This window comes from Pipra filicauda, unplaced genomic scaffold, assembly GCF_003945595.2.
Source record: "Pipra filicauda isolate LSUMZ 115617 unplaced genomic scaffold, ASM394559v2 scaffold422_size665910_pilon, whole genome shotgun sequence".
Lineage (NCBI taxonomy): Eukaryota > Metazoa > Chordata > Aves > Passeriformes > Pipridae > Pipra > Pipra filicauda.
Genome location: NW_024104557.1, coordinates 32,923 through 56,223, shown reverse-complemented (window position 1 = coordinate 56,223; position 23,301 = coordinate 32,923). Strand labels below are relative to the sequence as shown.

Sequence of the window (23,301 nt, the reverse complement as noted above, 5' to 3'; positions counted from 1 at the left end):
AAAACTTTCCTTCAGCAAACTGTGCCTATGTGGAAAGTAAAGAAAAGTATAAAGTATTTCAGGCGTAGGAAACAAGGTATGGTTGTATTAAAAAAGGGGGTTTTGCATGGTTGGCTGTTAACCAAAATCTTCAGGCTCTGCTTTTAGTTATCTGCAATAAAATACTTTGTTGCCTGCCCTGAAAGAAATATTAAAGTCTTAAACCCCCCCCCCCAAAATGCCAACCCAGAAAACTCCAAGCCCAACATCAATGACATGGTTTTAGAAAATTCACACACATTCACAAAGCAAAATTGTGATTAAAGGTTTGGGAATGTGACAGATTACTTAATAAGTTATTAAAATAAGAACAGGTTTTTACTGGGAGTTAATAAATTCACAGCTTTCCATGATTTTCTCTTAAAATTTATTTTGCTCTTCTCCAAAACACTTTACAAGTGTAAACTCAAAGGCTGGACTTGATGATGTTGGAGGAGGTCTTTTCCAATCTAAATGATTTTTTGATTCACAGAGAATAAAAGTGGTTCCTTACAGGTCTTTTTCCTCCACAGAGAAATTAATGTTTGTGCAGCACCTGGTACAAGGAGATTCCAAATTGAGTGGCCTCATTCCAAAGGCTGATTAAAAACCTGGACAGATGAGTTCTTCAAATTTCAGTGACAATCTCGGGGCATTCCTTTGCCATTAGCACAGGAATTGATCTTTTAAAGAACAATTATACTGATTTCTAAATGCTTGCCATGCTGCATCTTTGACACTAATATGGTAATTGCTTCCTTTAATAGCTGGAAAGCAAACATTTGTTCCATTAAACCAGGAACAGACAGGAGCAGGTCATTAAATATATTGGGAAAAATCCATATTAAAAAAGATGCCCTGTAAGGCCCAAACCAGCAAGGTACCAGAAGTGGGGATGGGAGAATCGCCCTTCAATAAAAACCAAAGAGAAAAGAGTATTTGGTTGCCATTTTATTTAACCAAATTCCCAGAAAGTCAGGAGAAAGACTCTTGCCAACATCCCAGGATGAGAAAAACAGGACTGAAAGGATCTGACTGTATCTGCAAAGCCAAAGCCATTTTTTAAACTGCTATCTCATGAAAAATCTACAGACCTCAGGAAGCTCTTGAGACAAAACAAGACCATTTTTGGGTCATTCATCACTGTAACAATTAGCCCAACAGCACATTTTCTCCCTATAAGCATTACAGGTGCCAAGAACAACAAAACCATATTTCATTTGGAAGTGACAACAATTGTTCCTTTCTTGTAAGTGCAATAAATTTAATCTTAATCCTGGAAAACCATGAATAAGGTTCTTCCCCTGGTCTATTAGAGAGCTTGTAATTCAGCAGGGTTTGAAAATCAGGGGGGAAAAGAATAGTTACAAAACGTGAAAACTGCTTTGGCAAATAATTTCTAGATGGTTCTACAAAATAAATAAATGATCAGAAGACAGTGTCCCATTTGTAACTGAGAGCAACAATACCTAAAATGTATTTTCCAGTTTCTGGATGGCCTAACAAATGAAAAAGGCTCCTCCCTGTCTTCCTTCCCTACCTGAAGAACAGCATCTTCCATTTTTTAAAAGCATCTCAGCACTTCCATTTCCAACACAGGCAGAAAAGCAGCTCTGCTGTGAGACTGGCAAAGCACTCAAGCTACCAGCCCTTTTCTTTTGCTTAAAAGCCAACAGGAACCTGTTTTCCAGATGCTAAATTTTGGTCAGCAGAGCATTTCCAGGTGGTCTGAGCCACTGCTTTGGTAGCTGAAGTGTGTCAGCCCTCCAAGCTCCCCGGTGGTTGGAGCCTCTTCCGTAACACAAAGTATTTCCAGATGCTTTTTCATCTAATAATTAAAAATTCATGCACAACCTCATATACTTGACAACCTAAATTCACCTACGATTCAATCTCTGCAGAAAAAGAAGGATTTAGCCAGGCTGTGACCTGGTCCAGAGCCAAGAGCAGGGATGACTTTGCCCAACTGCACGAGGAGAATCCATGAGGAGCAGGAGAACCCGGAGCAGTCGGGATGTGTGGTCACGTTTATTCCCAGCTTTTTTCCCAGAACAAACAATCCCACTTTGGGAGGAGATTGTTTCCCACAATATTTTTATTGGGGAAAAAGAAAATTAATCACTCAAACCTTTCTTCCTTCTGTTCTTTTCCTGTCAAAATGCCCACATTATCACTGCTGGGCTGACTCCACCTCTGCTTGCACCAGTCTCATGTGCAACCCCAGAGCTTCCAGAGCTCCATGCAGTCCATGGATCTTCAGCACTCCAGGAGAGCCAGCACACTATCCCTCTTCTCCCACATGCTCGAGTCATGCAGCAGTGGCATGGAAGCCTCAGGGTCACATTTAGGCAGCAGCATTCCCACAAAACCCAGTGTGTCTGCAGGAATAACCCACGGGAAACAGGCTCAGCCCCTCAGGGTCTGCTCAGGGAACAGAGCCCAGGCCTTGCTTCCTGCAAGTCACATGGAGGGCACTCGGCTCAAATACAGGTTTTAAACCCCAAATCTTGGTCTGGCAGGTTTTTTGAGCCCTCCCCACTGAGATCTCAGCAGTGCAGCAGTGGCTCAGAGCTCAGAGAGGCTGGGCTACCTCCCCCAGCCATGGGGTGGGGTGCTGGGGAAATCCCAGCAGCCTGGAAATTTGGTAACTGCAGATGCTTCCCTTCAGCTGCTTTTATTTTTTTTGTCATTTTTCGAGGCAGGTTTGCCTCTCCTCATTTACCTAAATGTCACCCAAACTGTGGAGCACTTGTACAGTGTAAAGACTGCTTTTTGGTCAGTTCACTACACTGCATGTGAAGAACAAACAATCCCACTTTGGCAATATTTTTATTGGGAAAAAAAAATAAATTAGTCACTCAAACCTTTCTTCCTTCTGTTCTTTTCCAGTCAAAATGCCCATATTATCACTGCTGGATTGACTCTACCTCTGCTTGCACCAGTCTCATGTGTAACCCCAGGGCTTCCAGAGCTCCATGCAGTCTGTGGATCTTCAGCACTCCAGGAGACCCCTCCCAACATCCTTACCCCTTCCTATACTGGATCTGGTCAGCACCAATTCCCTCTGCACCCAGTCCCACCTGCTCACCAAGGACCTGGACTTGCTGTGAGGTTCCTTTCAGATCATCACCCTCTGCTTGCCTCTCACCTTCGTCCCAGGGATTATTTCCAAACACATTCCTTGTGCCAACTGCACAAGGGCCCAGCCTTTTGCCAGGTGAAACCCAGAGCATCCTGAAAACTCCTGCAGGCTTAAAGCTGGATTTCTGGGATCACAAATTTTGCTCAGGAGGTTCTGGGATGCTGCTTGAGAGGAGAAGATCTCCCTGCTAGTGAGGAAGGCAGAGCCAACACTGGACACTCTCCAGCCACCACCTGTACCTGTCACTCCTTTGTTTCTGACTGTTCCCTTAACGTGCAGGATGAGGAAGAGCATCCTGGTTCCCATGCCAAGTGCTCAGAGGTGCATGGACCAAAGAAATCCCCCTTGCAGAGCATGCAGGTTTTGTGCTGTTAGTGCAGCTCCTGCAGGAAGCAAGAAGGGACTTTACAGCAAATAATTTGGCCCAGAGCAGATGGATCTGTAGGAGTTCTGCCTCCCTCACTGCTTAGGCAGAATAAGTGTCCTTATCCCCTCAAAATCAGAGGAGAATGAGTTTTCTGCAAGCTTTTCCACTTGTGCTTCTTCAGGAGGAATCAATTTTCAGGAAAGGACACACACTTGAAAACTGATGCTTGAACTGGAGTTGTCTCCATCAGCCTCCAGAAATGCACTGTTTATGTATGAAAAAATGGATATAAATGCCAAACAGATAATGAAAAGCTCTGCTGGGAAACACTCCATGTTCAGATAATGATAAACATAATAAAATCACTGACAATTGGTGCCATTTCTTACATGATCAAGTATCAAATCAAAGAGTCAAAACTTTAGGGTCTGAGTTCTCAAAAAGCTCCAAGAGGACCCTTGTGTTCACAGCTGATCCTCCCTTTCCATAGCTCTGAAGATCCAGGCCATTTTTATTCAGGGACTTAAATGCAAATTTACAAAAATCCCTGTGCACAGGCAAAGACCAAAAAAAAAATAAATAAAAAAGCTCTCTTAAGTGAGCAAACAGCAAGGTTTTGTATGAAGACCCTGCATTGCAACATCAGAGGAAGTTGGCTCTCATTGATAAACCAGCTCACCACCAAAAAACTCCAAGAGGTGAGAGGGAAATCCCCAGGGCAAAGTAGGGCTGAGGCAAATGCCAATTATAAAGGAGCTTCCTCAGGCCTGCAGCCAATCAGGTCAGCAGAGCACTGCAGAGGAAACCTGAATTTAAAAATATATTATCTGGTTTGCAATGCTGAAGCCAAGGGGCAACCACATTTTATTTATAAGTGCATACAAATGTATTTAAATAGAAGCAGGGGGGTATTTTTCTCAAGAATATGCAAGGTTTTAGCCCCTATAACAATTTAGCCCCTAGCACAATTTTGGTTGTACTTCCTGGGAGAGAGAGTGAACAAAAGGTGAAATTGGAATTTAGCTAAGAAAGCTGGCTGTGCTTGTCTGGGGATTTGCCACTGTCACTGTACCTGCAGAAATACTCTGATGTGCTGGAAAAGGAAGGGAAAAATGAGGTTATCTGACAGCTGTAACAATTCTCAGACAAAATTCAGTGATAAAATCTAACTTTCTTGTGCCTTGTGGGATTATATAAACTACAGCAATGTGAGTAGTCAAAATGCCTCCAAAAACCATACAACCAGCTGGATTTTACCTCATGACTATCAGTCACTACTTGACCTACCTTTCAGAATTTTGCCTTTCCATCTCCTAATTTACAGGGGGGGGAACAGCATCACCCTGTGTAGTCCACAAGGGCTTACTGGTGACAAAACATTCCTCGTGGAAAGGAAGGATTCCTTCTCCAGAGGAACATATAAATGACATTTTATTCTATGTATTCTCCAAATCCCACAATAAACCCAATGATCCTTTCACTGCTTGCAGGGGCCCAGAAGAGAGGCACCATCCTCTCCATCATTTGCAACAAGACTGGAAAGATAAAATGACATGATCCTAAAGGCAGGCTCTGCTTACAGGCACAGTAATCAAGTATCCATTAATTCCATTTTTTTCCCTTTCCATCACCCTGTCAAGACTAAATCACTGCAGGTTTGTTGTTACCAACTCCCTGTGGCGCTGCTGCCTTTGCTGAGTGAAGCAGGAATTGGAGCAATGCAGCCTAAACACGGACAAGTCTTGAATTGTTCTGTTTCCTCTTCAAGACTTGGATAAAAACAGACTTACAATTACTAGAAAACAGTTGAGGATGGACTTTAAATATTGTCAGATACATTTACTTCGACACACTCAGCAGTTCCTGGATTATCAATTTAGACACAAGGAAAAAAATAAAATATTGAAAGGATTTTCCTCTGAGAGGCAGAATAATGTTGCTGATGTAGCCTGGTGGGCTGGCTTTGCTCTCCTGATAAACACTGGGAAAAATAAGCTATCAGAGCAAACTAAAATGGCTTAAAAAGACAGAATTTAAGTATCTGAGGAAGGTATTGGCTAAAGTGAACAACAAGCTGGATCCTGGCATTTGGGCAGTCTTCCCAATTCTAGTAAGTACTCCCTTGAATTGTTGTGCACAAAATTTAAAAACCAAAACAAATAAAAAAAATCAGAGCCCCAAAAAATCACCACCACCACAGGTTTATATTCCTCTTTTTCACTGAGCCTTGCAAAAAAGAGGTGGAAGTGCTTTAGTGCAGTCTTTACTAGGAATACTGAAAACTAAAATAAAAATAATAAGACTTTCCTCATTCAAACAAAATAAATTATGCAGCCTTAAACTGAATAGAAACAATTTTTAAAAAAATATGTTAATAAGCACTCTCTGTGTGAAGAGATCTCTGGTTAGAATTTCACCCTTACTTTCTACTCAACTTTTCAACCATGGCTGACTGATCCTGATTATCCAGGTAACCCCCAGGTCAAACCCACAGGCAATCCCAGGATAACATCCCTGTCCTGTGCTACAGCTTCCTTTGAGCAGGTTGGCCAAGCTCAGCTTCAATTTGGTTTTTTTGGAACTCTCCTGCCCCCCCTGGAAGGACCTGGAAGTTCCAGTGCCACTGGAAGTGACACTTACACAATGTCAGTGTTGAGCCAGTGCATCCTTCTAATTCTCCCAAAGTACTGGAGTCATCCCAACTCACTCTTCAGGGTTTCGAGGACATTAAATTCTCAGAACCGTAGGAAAATATTAAAATAAATAAATCAATAAATCAGGGAACTGAGTAGAAACAAAACATGTAAAGGAATCACTGGAGGGAAAACTTGTCATCTGAATTCTCCATTATGCCAAGCCCCACAGAGATGGGCTTTAGAGGCAGCCAGAGCTCACCTTGCCTCTTTCCAAGCTGGAATTATGAGGGGGACAAACTGGAAATACTTGGGAGAAAAGCAGAGTGGCTGCAGAGCCCAGAAGGCAGGAGCTGGTGCTGCTGGAGCGTGTGGACAGGGAAAAAGAGGCAGCTGTGGATCCAGAGGAAGCCGAGTCTGTTCCAACACACCTTTGGAGTGGCCAAAATCAGCTGTTCAACCTCAGGGTTCACTCTTTGACCCCCACCAGGTATTTCTGAATTCGTTCATCTCTCTGGAAGGGAAGCTGTGGAATTACTGATCTCCTGGAAGTTTGTTCAAGCTGCTGTACAAGTCAAAGTCTTGGGCTATGCTACATAACCTGATGTTTAGAACAGACATTCTCCTCCTCCACTTCAATTTCTGAAATTCAAGAGACTTGTACTGATGAAAAGGAAATAAGAGAGTTCAGAAGAGGAAGGATTTGTGGGGGAATAACCCCAAAGGTAAATGGATATTCACATAAAGATCTCATGGATACAATCTGCATGTGGAACATGTACATTATTTCTTTAAAACACTGCTTTTTCCTGCCTTCATGCCTCCAACAGAGGAAAGGGAAAATTGTCTTTTCCTTTCTTAAAACGTTATCAGCGACGCACTCCCCTTACACAACCTGCACTCAGAACAAGTTAAAATAAATCTACGGACCAGAGACACACATTTCCATGCACATAAGTATCCCAAAAAATTCCCCAGTGAGAGCTGGGGGCTGTGCTCCCTTGGGACAGCAATTGTTCAGCACAGGGCTGTGCAGAGCGCCTCGGTCCTGACCTCCAGCAGCAAAAAGCCACCACAACTTGCAGCAGCACCAGAGCATGAAGTTCTCAGCCAGCAGCACTGATGCCCTGAGTACACAAAGCAGCTCTGAACTAAGTTTTCCTCCCTCACTCGTGAAAATTATTCAACAAAAGCATTTCAGCTGAGCAGCACCTGTTTTTCTGGGTCACTGCTGCTGTCACACACCGTCACATGCGCAGTTTAGAAACCTTTAACTGGGAGGCACGTGTAAATATGGATAATTGGAATAAAATTATAGGATTTTACACAACAAAAGTTGCAAAATCAGTTGTTGATGCCTTTCCCTTTCTGCCCTGCTGGTCACAGCTGGCAGCTCAAAAGGAACAGGGGCCCAGGGAAGTTGGGAAATCTCCGTCCTCGGGAGACACTCGGAGCTCTCCTGGTCAAAGTCCTGAACAAGCAGCTCTGCCTGGACATGGTTTGAACAGGACACACAGAGTTCCCCCATCACAGACCTTACACAAAGCAATTCCAAAAACAAACCTGGTCCAGTATTTCCATGGATAAACACAACTAACCCCACCTGTCGTTCCTCCTCCAGCCGTATCCTCTCCTCTTCTTTCCGCCTTTCCTCCTCTCTTTTGGACTCAAGTCTTCTCCTTTCTTCTCTCTCTGCTTCCTCAGCCTAAAAAAACCAAACATTATGCAAACCAAGCCTTACTCTTCCCGAGTGTACATTTTTTAATTTCATACTGTGATAGCATGAGGGGGTTCCTTACTGTCTTCCTAAATCCATGCTCAGAAAGAAACATTAAAAATAATAATAATAAAAATAAAAAGTCAAAACCATTTAACTTCCCCTCCCCTTTAGAATTACCCCTCTCCCTTGTATTTATCTGTACCTCAATAAGGCTTTAAGTTTATTACTGTAGTAATATTAAGCCATATTGTGTCATGGCATTCCATTTCTCCTCACTTAAAGTTTAGTCAGAATGGACCCTAAAAGGAGAGGAAAACAAAGGATTGGAAATATAAATTCTGTAAAACCAAGTGCATTCAAATTCATCATTAACCTGGGCAAAATCTCTTAAAGAAAATTTGTACTGGTCTCTTAAAATACTTTTGTTTTTGTTTTTAAGCCAAAGAGATTGTTGAGAAATGGGGGAAAATAAAAAGGGCGTTTAGTGTATTTTTTATAGATTGTTTTTCTTCAGTGTCTTCAGTACACTTGAATTTGAAAATATATTAAGAGAACAAGCAGAAAACATTCAAATGGAGGATCAGTGGCTTTGAATGTTTCAGAGAAAAAACCCCAACCAAGGAATTTATCTGTCTGCATGGGAAAATAAAAATCAGCATGTTTTAAAATGAAATAAAAGATTCCTCACTCCACCAACTGATGCTCATCTAATTTCACTCAACTTTGCTCAGATTTTCCACAAAAAAGAGGCCAGTTAAATAGAATGAATATGGAAAGTAACAACACAGTGATGAAAGCACTGAGTGAGTGAGAAAAGGTTCACAATGGAAGTTTATATAGAACATAGTAATTAAGTTTATTACCAACTGCCCCGTCTACAGGACAGGTACCACTACACTGTAAAGCAGACACTGGATTTAATCCTCAGGGGACACTAAAATCCCCAAGATGTGATTTCAGAAGCTTTGTTTGGACTCTCCACACATTAAAAATGTTCATACAGAGTCTGCAAAAAATATAAAGAACAACTCAAAGGAATTAGTGCCCAACCTGCTGCCTTCCACAAGCACACTTCAGAAAGCTGCAAAGAGCCTGCTGCTTCCCTGGAATTAACAGCAAAATGCTTTTCGTTGTTCCCAGTCCATAAAAACAATAAATGGATGATCCTCATGGATCCTTTCTGACTCAGAATATTCTGTAAACACAGGTAAAGCCAAACCAAGTTTTTGCACTATGAGAGCACATGAAACACCCCTCACAACTGCCCACGGTTTTGTCACAGTGTCACAACAACAGCGTGTGGGTCTGGGGGTATTTTTAAGGGCAGACAGTACTGACATTAAGGCACAAGCCAGTGGAAACATCTAATAAAGAGCACTGAAATTTTAACTCCTTTCCTCCCCACAAAAATGCCAGAGAACTGAATGGAAAGAAAACGAGACTCCGTTTTCCCTCTGGGGATATGACAGAAAAAGCTGAATTTACAGTTTTAAAATTTACAGTTTTAAAATAAATCAACAATGTTTGTAGTGATGCCACTGGTTTTGCCTTTCTGAGGTGTCTCTCACCCCCAGTTCTTTGCTGAGCTGTTCAGGCTCTGCTCGGGGTTTGATACGTGGCAGGAAACACTCACCTCTCTCTGTGCTTTCCTGGCTTGTTTCTCCTCTAATTTCCTCTGCTTCTTTGCTCCAATTTTCCCAGACACCTGAAATTCTGGCGCCTCCTCAGCATCCTCTTCCTCTGCAACATTGCACAAATGACAAATTGTAAACTGCCTGTAAAAAAACCTCCCTTTGAGAAAATTCCCGGGAAAGCAGCAGCAGAGGAAAAGGAGACACACACACACACACTTCAGGCAGGACCTATTGGATGGAAAAAAAGGCAAAAAAAAAAAATCATACAAGACTGCCAAAGCCACAGAGCAGAAGTAACAAGGCAAACACACAGTAAGTGAAGGTAGAAGTAAAAATTCCCTTGATCTTTTGAAGGAAGGCTTTTCACGAGTGTTTCGTGCTTTCCACAACTAAAAGAGGCATTTTCTCTTACACATAAATTGTGCTAATGGTGTCATTATGTATCTGCTGAACGACTGACTTTCTTCCCAGTCACTTTTAGGCTTTGCACTACAGACATCCATTGAAAAAGTGGGATTCAGAGGCACACCACTCATCCACTGGTTCTGGCTGGATATAACTAACCTTTAAGGGAAGAGGGGAAAAAAGTCACTGAAATGTAAACCTGACTGCAAGAAAATGACACGTTAAGTAGTTGCCTGTTTTATTGGTTGCTTGGTTGTTTAGAGAGGTGATTTCTGCCACTGTGAAATACGGGAGAGTCTTGCTCAAAGGGTGTGCAAATGATTATTTCTGCTCTCTCAGGGGCTGAGGAAGAAGAGTTTTAAAGGCTGCCACTTCCTCAGGAAGCTCAGGAACATCTGGCCACCTCATTTCCTGGTCTAGAGTAGTCCTTGATCCCACCACATAAGCACTGTGGACTGACCTCAACATTCCAAGAGAAATCCTCAGCTCACCCCATGGAACACCACACAAGACATGGAGATTCACGTGCCTGAATCAGATGGCAGGATCAAAATGGAAGATCTTCACACGTGGCTCCCTTTTTGAGTAACATAATTGATCTTTAGAGCACCCACAGTGCTGGTATGCTTGATGCTGACTTCAGATCCAGACTGGAAGAGATTTGGCAGGGCTGGTGCCAGGATGTTTTCTGTAGGGAGCTCCCTGGTCCCCTTTTTTGGGAACCCCAAAAGCTGCTGTAAAAGGGGCACATGGATGACTGAGACCCCTTCTTCTTTTATATGCAGAATTAGGTTTGAAACACTCTTGTTTTACTGATTCCAAGACACAGGACAGGACTATGGTTAAGCCACAGAGACACATCATGAGAACCAAATGTAAGTGAGAGCTGTGTAGGTGGCTCTCAAATAACTGAGCTGTTTTCAGGAGATTATATGAGATTAATATGAGCTTGGTTGCTGAACTGGGCTTCAGAGAATTACTGGTGCCTCATTACTGAGATGATCAAAAGGGTTCCCCCTTCCTACACCACACAAAGCAACGGGGGATACTCAGACTTGACACAGTTGCTTCTGCAGTTCTGCTGAAGCTTAAAATAACTTTATTTATATTTCAAATAGGGAGTCAAGGGGAGTTCCAAACACAATGCTGGGTGAGCAACCCAGCATTAGCAGTTATTACTCCAAAATGAACAGCTCAGTACTGGTATTATTGCTTAGAAAATTATTTCTGGCAAACACCACAAGCATAAAACACCATCTTTGACACTGTTCCACCCGAGGCTCTGAGGGCTTCTCAGATTTCATCTATATTAAGATTACCTGAGCCAGACATTAGGCAGAAACCTAAGCAAGGCTTTTAAAGCCTTATTCCAGTCCTGGATCAAACGTGCCTTTGTTCAGGAGCATTTGCTTTCCTCCTGTTTGAAGCATCTGATGCGATCCCTGAAGTACCACGGGTGGTGCAGACACAGCCTGTGATTCAGCAGAGCTTGAAAGGCCAACACTGCACTAAACCTGGGTGCAATTAATGTGTTCTAAATAAACCTGAGCATGCTGACAGGAACATAAACACGGGGTAAAAGTATTTGCTGAATCAATTTGTTATTACAGCAGAGCATCTCCACCAAAAGCAGAGAGGTTGCTGCACGCAGCCAGCAAGATTTCTTTACTTAATTTTAAATAAAGCAGCAGCTTTTAACAATCACTTTTCACACACTCAGAGCTGTGACGACAACAGGAGACTCCATGGGGGGGGTCAGTTCCATAGGAACGTGCATTTCACCTACTCTTGAGCCTCAGATGTGATGCAACATGTTAATTGTGTGTGAAAGCAGTTTATCATCACCCAAAGCACTACAGTTGGGTAGTCTGGGTATGCACTCAGCTGGGAAACACAGGCATCAGACATCATTAAAAAAGCCAGAGGGCAGGGATAGATGGGATACTGAGAAGGAATTGCTCCCTGTGGGGGTGGTGGGGCCCTGGCACAGGTTGCCCAGAGAAGCTGTGGCTGCCCCTGGATCCCTGGAAGTGTCCAAGGCCAGGTTGGACAGGGCTTGGAGCAACCTGGGCTAGTGGAAGGTGTCCCTGCCCATGGCAGGGGGGTGGAATGAGGTGATTCTTCATCTCCCTTTCAACCCAAACCATTCCATGATTTCCAGAGCTTGCAAAGTATTCCCACAAGTTTCCAGCACCAAGAGGCAGAAAGCAGAAACAACCTGACTCACAGTGATGTTTTCACACCACTTGACATGTTCTGCTTTACATGGGTTTGCTCACCTGGCCAAGCCGAGAGGCAGCTTCAGGGAATCTTTGCTTTCCCTTAATATTTTGAACACACTGAGAGGCAGCACAACAGGAAAATTTAAAAGTCACAAAGGCTGAATCTCTTGAAATTTACAGATTACTTTTCAAAAATGCTTCCTAATACCATCAACTAGAGTGCTGATGTTTTCAATCATGACAGGAATTTACCAGCTACTGTGTACAAAACAGGCAAGAAACTCCAAAAGAAACAACCAGCACGTATTTTAGTTATCACAGAATTACAGAATGGTTTGGGTTGGAAGGGACTTTAAAGATTATCTCATTCCCCTCTCCCTTGGGCAGGAACACCTTCCACTAGATCAGAGTGTTCCAAGCCCCATCCAACGTGGTCTAATTGTCCATGTCATCCATGTCAAAGGGTCCAGAACTTACATTAAGTTCTGGAAGTGAAGCAAATGGATTCCCATCTGCAAAAAAGAACTCACAAAAAGTCCTTAGGGCAGAGCCAGCTGCTTTATTTACTATTTATGCAGCACCTAAATAAAGGAGTAGAGAAAAGAGGGGGAAAGATGCCAGTCAAAACAAGGAGCTCATCTTGAAAGCAGATGATGTTATTAACAGCATGTTATTAACATCAAAGAGATGTGTGACACCAGCCACTGAAGGGAATTGGACCAACATATGGAAAGGTGTGGGCACTCCTGAGTAACACAGCCCTGTGGTGGGACTAACAATAGCCTAATAACTAGTCATAATTTTTATATTTTTTAAATTTCTTAATTTAATTTGGTGTATCTCCCGTTTAGAAACAGAACAAGACATTGGTTAATTAATCTGAAGCCACCAAATCGGTCAACGCTTGGGACAGAAAAAGTGCAGCACAAACAAAGGACATCAGACCTTTAGAGCAGAACTCAAACGACCAAGTTTATTCTCAAATAAAGTCATTTGGCAGAAGTGAGAAACCACACACCTCCCTCCCCCTTCCCCAGTCTGTGCTCGAACTGGCTCCAGGACAGACACACTGTGGGCACTTCGATAACACCAAAGTCACTGTATGAGTAGCAGCAAGTCAAAATTGACTTTTGATTCACTAGTTGGGATATTAGTCAAAGTTTAACTGTACTAGAAAGGTTTTCCTACTGATTAAGCATTAAAATGATTTCAACCACTGCAATTAATGCAGCTCCATTTCACCAGAACCGTGTGGGACCAACATCGCTGCTTCTAAATTTACACATTTTCCAGATCTTTCAGCACTCAGAAAAAGTACTTCTTATTTTAAGAAATTTCAGCACAAACACATCCTTCTCAGATTCATGCACAATATCCATCACGGAATGGGGATCAAAAATTATCTTTTAAATTATTTTTCCCCCAAACTAGCAGAAAACACTCACGCAAGATTTTTCTTAGCTGCAAGATTTGAATGCTGAACTTAGATGCTACAAAAAGCAATAATGGGCATTTTAACATGCCCAATTATAATTTTTAAAGCTTTAAAAACCTTTTTTGTGTTGTGTTTTTCTTTCTCAGTAGTGACTTACAGTTAAAAAGAATAATTCTGATCTCCAAGTCTTGCCACGCAAAAGAAGAGAGGAACTCATGATTTCATTTATGTTGGACTTTAACTTTTCTTTATCATGTTTTATTTACAAGCTGCCAAAAGTAGAGAGCCCATAGCCTGTACCAGTTTGGAACAAATAATAAAAGTAACCTGACAAAACCAGATTATTTCTTTGATGCAATCCTTACTTTCTGTTTGTTAAAAAAAACAAACCAAACCATAACAGCCCACACAAAGTCCCATTTTTTGGCAAGACTTTTTGCAACAAGTCAGAGAGGTCATTCCCGAGGTGTGGAAGTGAGTGTCTTTCAAAACTAAACCCTTGAAATCCTTCCTGGAAACGTACTGGGCTGTTTAGGCTCTCCTGGCACGTCCTTCCCTTCTGCCTCATTTCTTCACGGAGCTCCCACCACGCCCAGGGGGCTGCCCAGTGGTCTTTGTTCTGCTGGACACTTGGAGATGGCTGTAATTTCTCAGAGAAGTCTGTTTTCTTTGTCACCTTGCCATGATCGAGGTAATTACACTCACCATTTTCAGTCAACAAAAATGCCACCATCTCACACCAACAGCAGCAAGTGCTGGTTCAAGACACCCTTTCAGGGGACAGAAAACCTGGGCTGCAAAACCTGTGTCCTACTCCCCAACTACCCAAACAACCAGGCAGGCAGGTTTTCTCCTCACATGTTTGCACAAAGTCAGAAATAATGTCCAACAGCTCTCCAAGCTAACACACATTTGCCTCAGATCCTCAGCCTCGTTAATTTTACCACAGCGGGGTCAAAATGACCCCACACCATTCCTGCCATTATTTGTTCATCCTCACAAGTTTCTTGTCACTTGACAGGAAATTTTTTATGGGAACATCAAGTGGCTGGGTCACTTTCTGCTCCAAGACACAAAAAACCACAGTGTCACCTCTGAGCTCTTTGCAGTGGGACAAGCTCAACTGGAGACCTGGAGATTTTCTGCACACGACCAGCAACCAAGAGCAAAGTTTCAATCAGAGTCCAAGTGGAAGCACTCAGAGCATCAGCCAGGCACAAACAAGAGCTAAGAACAACCTCCTCAATCAGTAAATAAATGGGATTTGAAACTGGAAAATGGCTAAGGCTATTTATCCACACTACCCCATGCTCCAAAGAACACTCAACCCAACTCCAGTTTATCCCCTTTCCCCTTGCTCAGCTTGGCCACTCCTGCCCTAAATGATTAATGCCTGAAATCCTCACCCATTTATGCCTTGCAGAGGGTTTGTTTTCATCTTGGCTGTAACTTGCCCACAAAGCCACCTCTGTCTGGGTTCAATTTAAATTAAGATACACCAGAGCTAATTAAGTCTGCGAGCTGGGATATCAACCCGAGCTGGGATATCAACCCGACCACATGAATACACAACTCTCCTTCCAGACTCCTGTTCCACAGGGAAAGGAGTAGGCACCCTCCTACAGAGCACATCGACTTTAACAGGGCTGCAGGAAAGGCAGGAATGTTATGGCTGGAATTAAATTGGCCAATTTAAGGCCATCAAACCCATTTTTCTAAAGCCAGCCTGGAAGTCATGCTGGTGGAACACACTCAGGGGTCTCAGTCATTTTGAGAATCACTTTGTCACCCGGGAAAACTGTCTCCCCAGCAATCTCTGGCCATCAGAAGGTATTAATAGTTGTTGGTTTTCTAACTGAGACCTCCTTTGAGAACTCGACTAACCACTGAAAAGCATTGCTCAGCACACCGGGGCAGTGTGGGCACCCAGCTGGGGGCCTGGCCCACAGCACAGCCCACACAGAACCCGTGAACAGGGAACCCACCACCCTGTGGTGTCATTCGGGTGGGAAAGTCGAGGCATTTAGTGCTTCACCCTTTATTTTCAGTCTGTGAGAATCTCCCAGTAATTCAGGGGTCTCACCCCACCCCACTGAGCTAAAGGAAGGATTACAAGCCTGGTTTAGTTCCACTGACAGTGTAGATTTGAATATTCAAAATACTCATTGACTATCCTTTTCTGTATTAAATGACTCCTTATGCAGACTTGCAAGTAAATCAGATTTCAGCTACAGAAGGAACAATTAAAAGTTTTCGAGATTCTGACCCTGGTTCCCTAGAGGGTTTGGGGTTTTTTTTCTTCTCCCCCATTAGTCTGTCAAAGATTTGAGTCCTGGCACAAAAACAACAACTCAGCACAGGCAGCAGAAACCATGGGCTACCACTTTACCCTTGAAGCTCCTTTCTCATTCTGGAATTGAAATCGGATTGTTGGATGGAAAACAGAAAACCCTTGTGGGTAACCACAACTCCAAGTGCTGCTTTGAGGCCGTTTCCCCAGCACAGCTGGCTCCCAACAGGCAGAACACAGACTCAGCCAGGGCCTCCTCACACCCTCCCCGAGGGGCAGTCCTGGGTATCTTGCAGGGTTGGTGAAGAAATCACATCTGGGCAGAAGTTGGAGTGACACAGAGGAGGATCAGGCAGCTCTGCCCAAAGCTCAACACATTCCACACACAGAACAGAAACTTCCTAGTGAAACATCTCAAAGAATTCAACAAGGAAAAAAGAAACCCACTCCAGTGGCAGATGATCAGAAGCCTCCTAAAGCAACACGAGCTTTTACAAGGCAAAACTGAAGAAGCCAGACTGGTTTGGTTTTGGCATTTCTGTCTAAATTGCCAAACAACTTTGCTCTTCAGCACTGGGTGCCCCAGCTGGTGCTGCACTGCCTGGCATCACACACCACTCTCTGTACTCTGGGCTCTCTCTCCGTGTGAGTCAACTACTCCTGTGACATAAAACTCTGCTGTGGGGAGAACCTGCTGCTTCAACAGGCTGAAATGGAGGCAGTAATCTGCCCAAACTGCTTTACATTGGACTGACACGGAGAAAATGCACCGAGGGGACAAATCCAAGAGGGATTCCAGGCCTAGGTCATGTGTCCACAGAGTGGGCTTTAAAACATGTAATACATCATTTTCCAAGGGGAAAAAAAAAACCAAACTCCACACTACTGCAGGTAGCTCAGGGCCAGGCTAAAAGATCTGCAGCACAGACAGTCAAAGACAAAGGAAGGGTTAATTTTAATTAATAATAGCAACACCTCAACGCTGGGGAACCAGGGGCAGAGGCTTCTCTCCACAGCCACACTGCTCAAGTCTGTGCTCAGTCTCCAAAGGCTTTGGTGTTCCTGTTGTGCACCTGTGCTCAGGCACTTGGAAAAACCATCCCAAAAATACAGGTAAAACCACACACAGAAGCACAAAACAGAAGCACGGAGCAAGAAGCTGTTTTAATTTGGAAAAGAAATTAGAGAAAACAAATAAAAGAGGGATGTCATTTCAAAGGAAACTTCATGCAAGAGAGGCAGTGCTCGCATCTGATGTACAGAAGGCTGCAAAAGAATTATTTATAAAGCCCAATGACACAGATTCTTCTATTGCTAAAGTGACTAAGATAAGATGAGCCGTTCGCTTTGACAGCTTCACTGTCGGCCTTCAGCATTCAGACTTTTGATGTCTGGAGTTGAAAACTAAATATTTTTAGACTCCATTTTCTTTCCAGGGTGTTCTCACATGAGAAGAAATAACCAAAGTTGAAAAGTTCAGGCCTGTCCATTCTCCATCTGTGAAGCTGCTGAACATAATTAGCTTGAAGAGCACGTTTACCTGTCAACGTGAAGAGCAAGAAGCTTTCTACAAACTGCAGGGCAATAAAGGCTGAACAAAGTGCAAACAGCCCCTAATCAAGGCATCACACAGGTGTGTGCTCACTGCTTGAACCTACTGCACACCAAAAAGACACCCTGACCTCCACTGCAAACCCAAGTGAAGCAAACCCCATTTGAGCAGAACCCTGAACACTTCACCCACAGTCTGAAAGTGGAAAGAATCCAGTGAGGTGAATCATGGTGAGATCATCTCTGTAGCAATAAAGATAATAATGTGTGAAGTTTCAGCAGAAAAGGAGGTGATGCTTACAGGGTGCAGAAAGATGTTATTTATCACCCTATTTTTGTCCACAACCACACCACAGACGTGCAGCTATGAACTGTAAATCCAGCATGGGTTTTACACAACTCATTGGCAACAACCTGCTGGCCAAATGCAGCAGTCTGGGGTGATCTCCAGGGAATCAGCTTGGTCCTGACCACCACCTGCATGGGCTCTTTGGAAAGAGAACTTCAGATTTTGCAGGGATTACACTGGGAAACTAATGCTTCCCACCAATTTGCAAGAAAACAGTATTTTACTGCAGCAAGGCAGTAAATGCAAGGTGTGGATTCTGTTTTCCCAAATTGAACCTGCACGGCTAAACAGGAAATACCAAAGGCAGTTTTTAGGAAGTAAGTGAAGAATACGTTGTGATGCACCAACAAACAGCCAGGATTCACCTCAGAAGGGGGCAGACACTGCAGTTAAAGGGTGGGATCTAGGGACCACTGATGAAGTGGGGACAGGGACAATCATATTTCCTAAGCATCCAGATGTATTAAAATGTAGCCATCTAATTTATTATTTACCTATGGGTATGAAAAGAATTATTACTAAGAGAATTCTTCAATTTTTAAAGAAAATATCATAATTCAGAATCTGTAATTCAGTTAAAAAAAATTAAGCAAGCCAGTCTAGATTAAGGTTATCCAGTAAAACACTCCACCTATAAATTCACTGATATAAATGCAGTCAGATTACGGTCAAGCTGGAAACAATCAGGTTTGTTTTGACGTTTGGAAGATGAACTGAAGCCAGAGTTACCTTCCCCCCACTCCTCAGCCTGCTGGGCTCTCCTCTGGGCCATCAGCCGGTTTCCCATGTTCCTGCGGCGCCGGGGCATCCCCTCTCCCCTCTCCTCCACCTGGGGACGAGGCCTGGCCACTGCTGCTGCTGCCACATTCTGCTGGTGCTCCTCATCAGCTGCAAAAAACCAAAATATTCCTGCTTAATTTAATAATTTAATTAGTTTTTCCCTTCTGCCTTCAATTCCGAGTTACCAACAGCAAAGACCCCGAAGTCCCTTTATCCCCCCTTTCTAAAGTATTTTGATTTTGTTTTAAATTTTATTTTCATTTTGTACTTGTGTAACTCAGAAGTAGATTCATCTGATCGAAACCTCAGAGCAGGAATCCTTGAGAGTGGAATATGTAAATTGTTAAACCCAAAACAAAACCCCATGAGCAAATAAGGATCACAAATTACAGCTGAAATAAACACAGTTACGGGGTAACTTCACTCTGTCCCATGGATTTAAACTCCCACAAGCACATGTAGGGGCAGCAGGACACCAAAGGTCACTGCAGCTCCTCTCTGAGTATTCTGTAGTTATTAATTAAGATCTGACAAATGAGGAATATCCTGACAGGAGCAGCTGGCAGGAAGGAACTGACCGGTTTCAGGACTCGTTTCAGAGGTTTTCCATAGAAAACTCTCCACCAGGTTTTTTTTTTTGAGACCTCCTGTTGCCATTAACTACGGCAGTCAGGCCAAAACAATCAGATAATGGTAAAACATCATCATCCCTGATACCTGCTTTGCATATTCCGTTGATAAGCCAAACTGATATTTGTGTATGTTGTTACTTGCTCAATCCTGCAAAGTATTAAGCCTTAATTCAGGCAAATAGTCAAATGATCTCATGGAAATCTGCAGAACTAGTCATTTACTTCAACTCAGCACACATTTATTTTGTGCTTTGCTGGATTATATTGTGTCCCAGCAGGAGCACAAAATGCTTTCCACGCTCTGCCAAGTCTCCAGCATCCTCTCATCCAAACAATGCCTTCCTAAAAAAATTAATATTTGCATATCTACCATCAGAAAATGAGATTCATTATGACAACAACTATCCTGGGATCAAAGGTGTGCCTGCAGCTCACCTCAGTGTATCTCAAACCTTCAGAGCACCTGACTTTGGGACTGATAAGGGCACAGCTGCAGCACCAAGCTCAGCACAGGCAGCATTTGGCCAGCAGAGCCCTGAGCCTGCTCTGTAGTAAATCCCTAAGTCCAGGCTCCAGAGATCCCATTATTTGCTTCAGGGCTTGTCCAGTCCTATTCACAGCATGATAATGCTCATTTTGGATGCTACAGGTAATATTTTCCTGCAAAGGCAGAGCAGCAGATCACTTATTGGTCACTGCTAAATGCCAGAGACACTGCAAAAAACCTTTTACACAAATGCAGTATTTCCCTTACTAAGGTCTTGAGATACACTGCAATTCAAACCTCAGCATCCCTTCACCTGCAGAAGTCAGTGTGTGTCTCTCACTAATTCCAAATACTCATTCATTCTGGTTTTGGTTCCTGTTGTCCTGTGAAACAGAGACTGCTTTGCATTTTGTGAAAGAGGAACCTATTTTTATAAGCCATGTATTTATTTCAGACTGAGGAGCTTAGCCCTCACAGAGTGAAATGTGTGAGCCAAGCCCTCCTCTTTTTCCAGTTTCATTCTCTACAGGACACTTGGAAATTCCTCAAAGGGACGAGTGTGAACAGGGCTCAGGCTGAAGCAAAACTCACCAAACCTGACTCATATCGTGGTCAAACACACAAGGCAGCAATTGGACTTGTCAGATCTCCAAAACAATCACACAAACAACAGAAGACACCCAGACACTCTGGATTGTCATTTTGTAGGAAAAAGATATGTTTTAATAAAGCTTTCCTTCTTCTTCCCTCTTCCTAAAATATTTATCTTGACTGCAGTTTCTTTTTTAATAGCACAGAGTGGCTGGACATGAGCCCAGGGGTGCCCAGGTGGCCAGAAAGTCCAATGGCCCCTGGTCTGTGCCAGCCCTGGTGTGTCCCAGCCCCAGGGCAGTGACTGTCACCCTGTGCTGGCACTGCTGAGGCACCTCCAGCCCTGGGGGCACTTCTGGGACCCTCAGACAGGAGAGACATGGAGGGGCTGGAGCGTGTGCAGGGAAGGGAACGGAGCTGGAGCAGCAGGAGCAGCTGAGGGAGCTGGGGGGGCTCAGCCTGGAGAAAAGGAGGCTCAGGGGGGACCTTCTGGCTCTGCAACTCCCTGACAGGAGGGGGGAGCCGAGGGAGGGTTGGGCTCTGCTCCCAGGGAACAAGGGACAGGAGGAGAGGGAATGGCCTCAAGTTGTGCCAGGGGAGATTTAGGTTGGATATTAGGGAAGATTTCGTCACTTAAAAGATTGCCCAGCCCTGGCACAGCTGCCCAGGGCAGTGTTGGAGTCCCCACCCCTGGAGGGATTTCAAAGCCATGTGGATGTGGACTTGAGGACATAGTGGTGGCCTTGGCAGTCCTGGGGGAATGGTTGGACTCGATGATCTCAGAGGTATTTTCCAACCTTTTTGGTTCTAGGATTCCACAGCTTCTCTTTGCCAGGCCTTCAGCTGGGCAGTCCTTTCAAAAACATGAATGTCAGTCACTGCAATTCTTCCAAACCTTCACAGGAGAAGAAAATCCTCATTTACTCTGCTGCAACACACCTGCACCTGGTTCTTCAGGGGTCAGAGGTTTGTCTACGTGACTCCAGACACAGCATTTGCTGTGACATCCAGAAAGTCAAGCTGTGCTCTGTCTCCCTCTGGACTGTGTCAGTGATGGGGGGGCACTGGAGGCTTCACAGAACACAGAGGATACACCTGAAAATCACTTTGCTTTGATAATAATTCTCTCTGGGGTCAGTCCCTGCTGGTTTTTTTCCCCTCCCCCTGCAGCACAGGGCGGGGTTTGGCAGCTGCACTTCCCTGAACACATCTCTTCACTCCCCTGGAGCTGCAGAGGCCTCAGAAGTGGCACCCCAGGATAAACCAAATCATGCAGAGATTAGTCACACAAGGACTAATTAGACTTGATACAGAGCCATCCGAGTGAGAATTAATGACCAGCACCACAGAGGTGAGACAAGGGATCTCCAGGCTTTGCAGAACAGCAGGCCAGGCTAAATTAATTAGATAAACCCCTCAAATTAACAGGCAATACAAACAAAGCTTCAACAGATGTCTGGAAAACGGACATGTGTTCAGTGTGTATCTTCAGCTGTGTGTTCTGCAGTGTCTGACCCAGCCCTCCAAAGCCCAGGGAACACATCCTTGCTGGGCACTGCAGCTCTGCCTCAGTGTTCAAGAAGCATCAGCACAGTGCAGAGATGATTTCATCTGACTTTTCAGCCAGTGCACAGCAACTGTGGCACTGGCTGTGTCCCCTTCCTCGGGGAGAGTGAGCAGAACTGTGCCCTGAAAGCAGAAATCTTTCCTAAACTGGGCATGAAGCACCAGCCCCATCACTGCAAAGTGAAATCTTTCAGAGCCCAGGCGTTTTAGGACCTGAATTTCCACCCCCTGGGTGGAAATCTGCCCCTTCACAAAATTTTGCAAACTTCCACTGGCTCAGAGCATAAATATTTTTTTTGAGAAGCAACCCCTTGCTTATCACAGCAGCTTATCTTCAGCTCTATCAGATCAGCAAGTGCAGCAGGGTGTCACCTGGGCTGGCACGGGCAGAGCTCCACCTGCTGCTGCCTCGCAAGCTGGTGGCACTTCCCACCACGGTGGCACCACCCTGAACCTTCTGCCTTCATCCAAAACCTGGGAAATCCAACCAGGAAGCGACCCCAGATGCCCCAGGTGGAAGTGTGCTTGGCTTCCCTGCAGAGGGGCTTCGTCCTCCTGCAGCTCATCACAAACGGATGTAAAAAAGCCAGAAATGCTACTTGGGTTTTTTGCTGTTCTCGGCAGAACAAGTCCAGGCACGATCCTGCTGGGAACACTCTGCTGCTCCAAATGACCTCTCAAAGCAAATACAAAGGCACAGGATTTACCTCTTGTGATCCTTAACTCCCTAAAGAACGCAAGCCCTGGACATTTTAGAAAGGCAATTTCCATGACAGAACATAAAGTGAAGCTGCTGCCACAATCCCTGGACATTAACAGGGAAAGGTGAGAGCTCCCACCACTTTTCCAAGTCAAATGTCTCTGGTTTCCAAGTCCTTTCCATGTGGCAACGTAGATTTCCTGGCAGATTTACTTCCATTTTCCACGTAAGAAAAAGGAACAGGAAAGCAAATTCCTGCTTAAGACTAAATTTGGCGGATATTAAACACCCCACAGCCCCAGCAGGTTTGAAAAAATAATTTCTGTTGTGCACAAAGTCATCCCCACCAGATTAAATTCTGTGAAGGATTTTATCATGACAGAAACCAGGATATTAAGGGAGAAATTACCTTAAAACCACAATTAAAAATGGCAAGACCAATGTGGAAGTGTCAAAAAGTTAACTCTGAAAAAGAAGCTTTGAAAGAATTAAATTATCCTGAATGTAAACTAACTTTAACCAAGTTGCTCAAAATCAGTATTAAAGTTTTTTTTTTAATAATTCACAGTATTTAAAAAAAATGTTTGGGCTTCAGTTTAGGACTCTGAAAGCTTAAAAAGAAAATCAACCCTCCCAAGCCCCACAGACCTTGATTTATCTAAGTCCAGCTCAGGAAATGATGTCCCTCACTTTTACCAAAAGCTCAGCTCTAAGCCATCAGGAATACGATGAAATTCCATCCGTTTCCAAATCTTTCCAAGAGAAAGATTTAGACCAGG

General features: G+C 43.8%; 1 protein-coding gene across 1 annotated transcript in view; it reads right to left on the bottom strand.

Annotated features, from left to right (window-relative positions):
* Nucleotides 1-23,301, bottom strand: part of DDRGK1 (DDRGK domain containing 1) — a 35,722-nt gene that overhangs the window by 10,096 nt on the left and 2,325 nt on the right. Inside the window, exons 2-4 of the mRNA XM_027712657.2 lie at nucleotides 18,496-18,654; nucleotides 9,514-9,620; nucleotides 7,764-7,865 (exon numbers count right to left, since the gene is read on the bottom strand). Coding sequence (XP_027568458.1) covers nucleotides 7,764-7,865; nucleotides 9,514-9,620; nucleotides 18,496-18,654 — 368 coding nt within the window. The remainder of the gene's footprint in view (nucleotides 1-7,763; nucleotides 7,866-9,513; nucleotides 9,621-18,495; nucleotides 18,655-23,301) is intronic.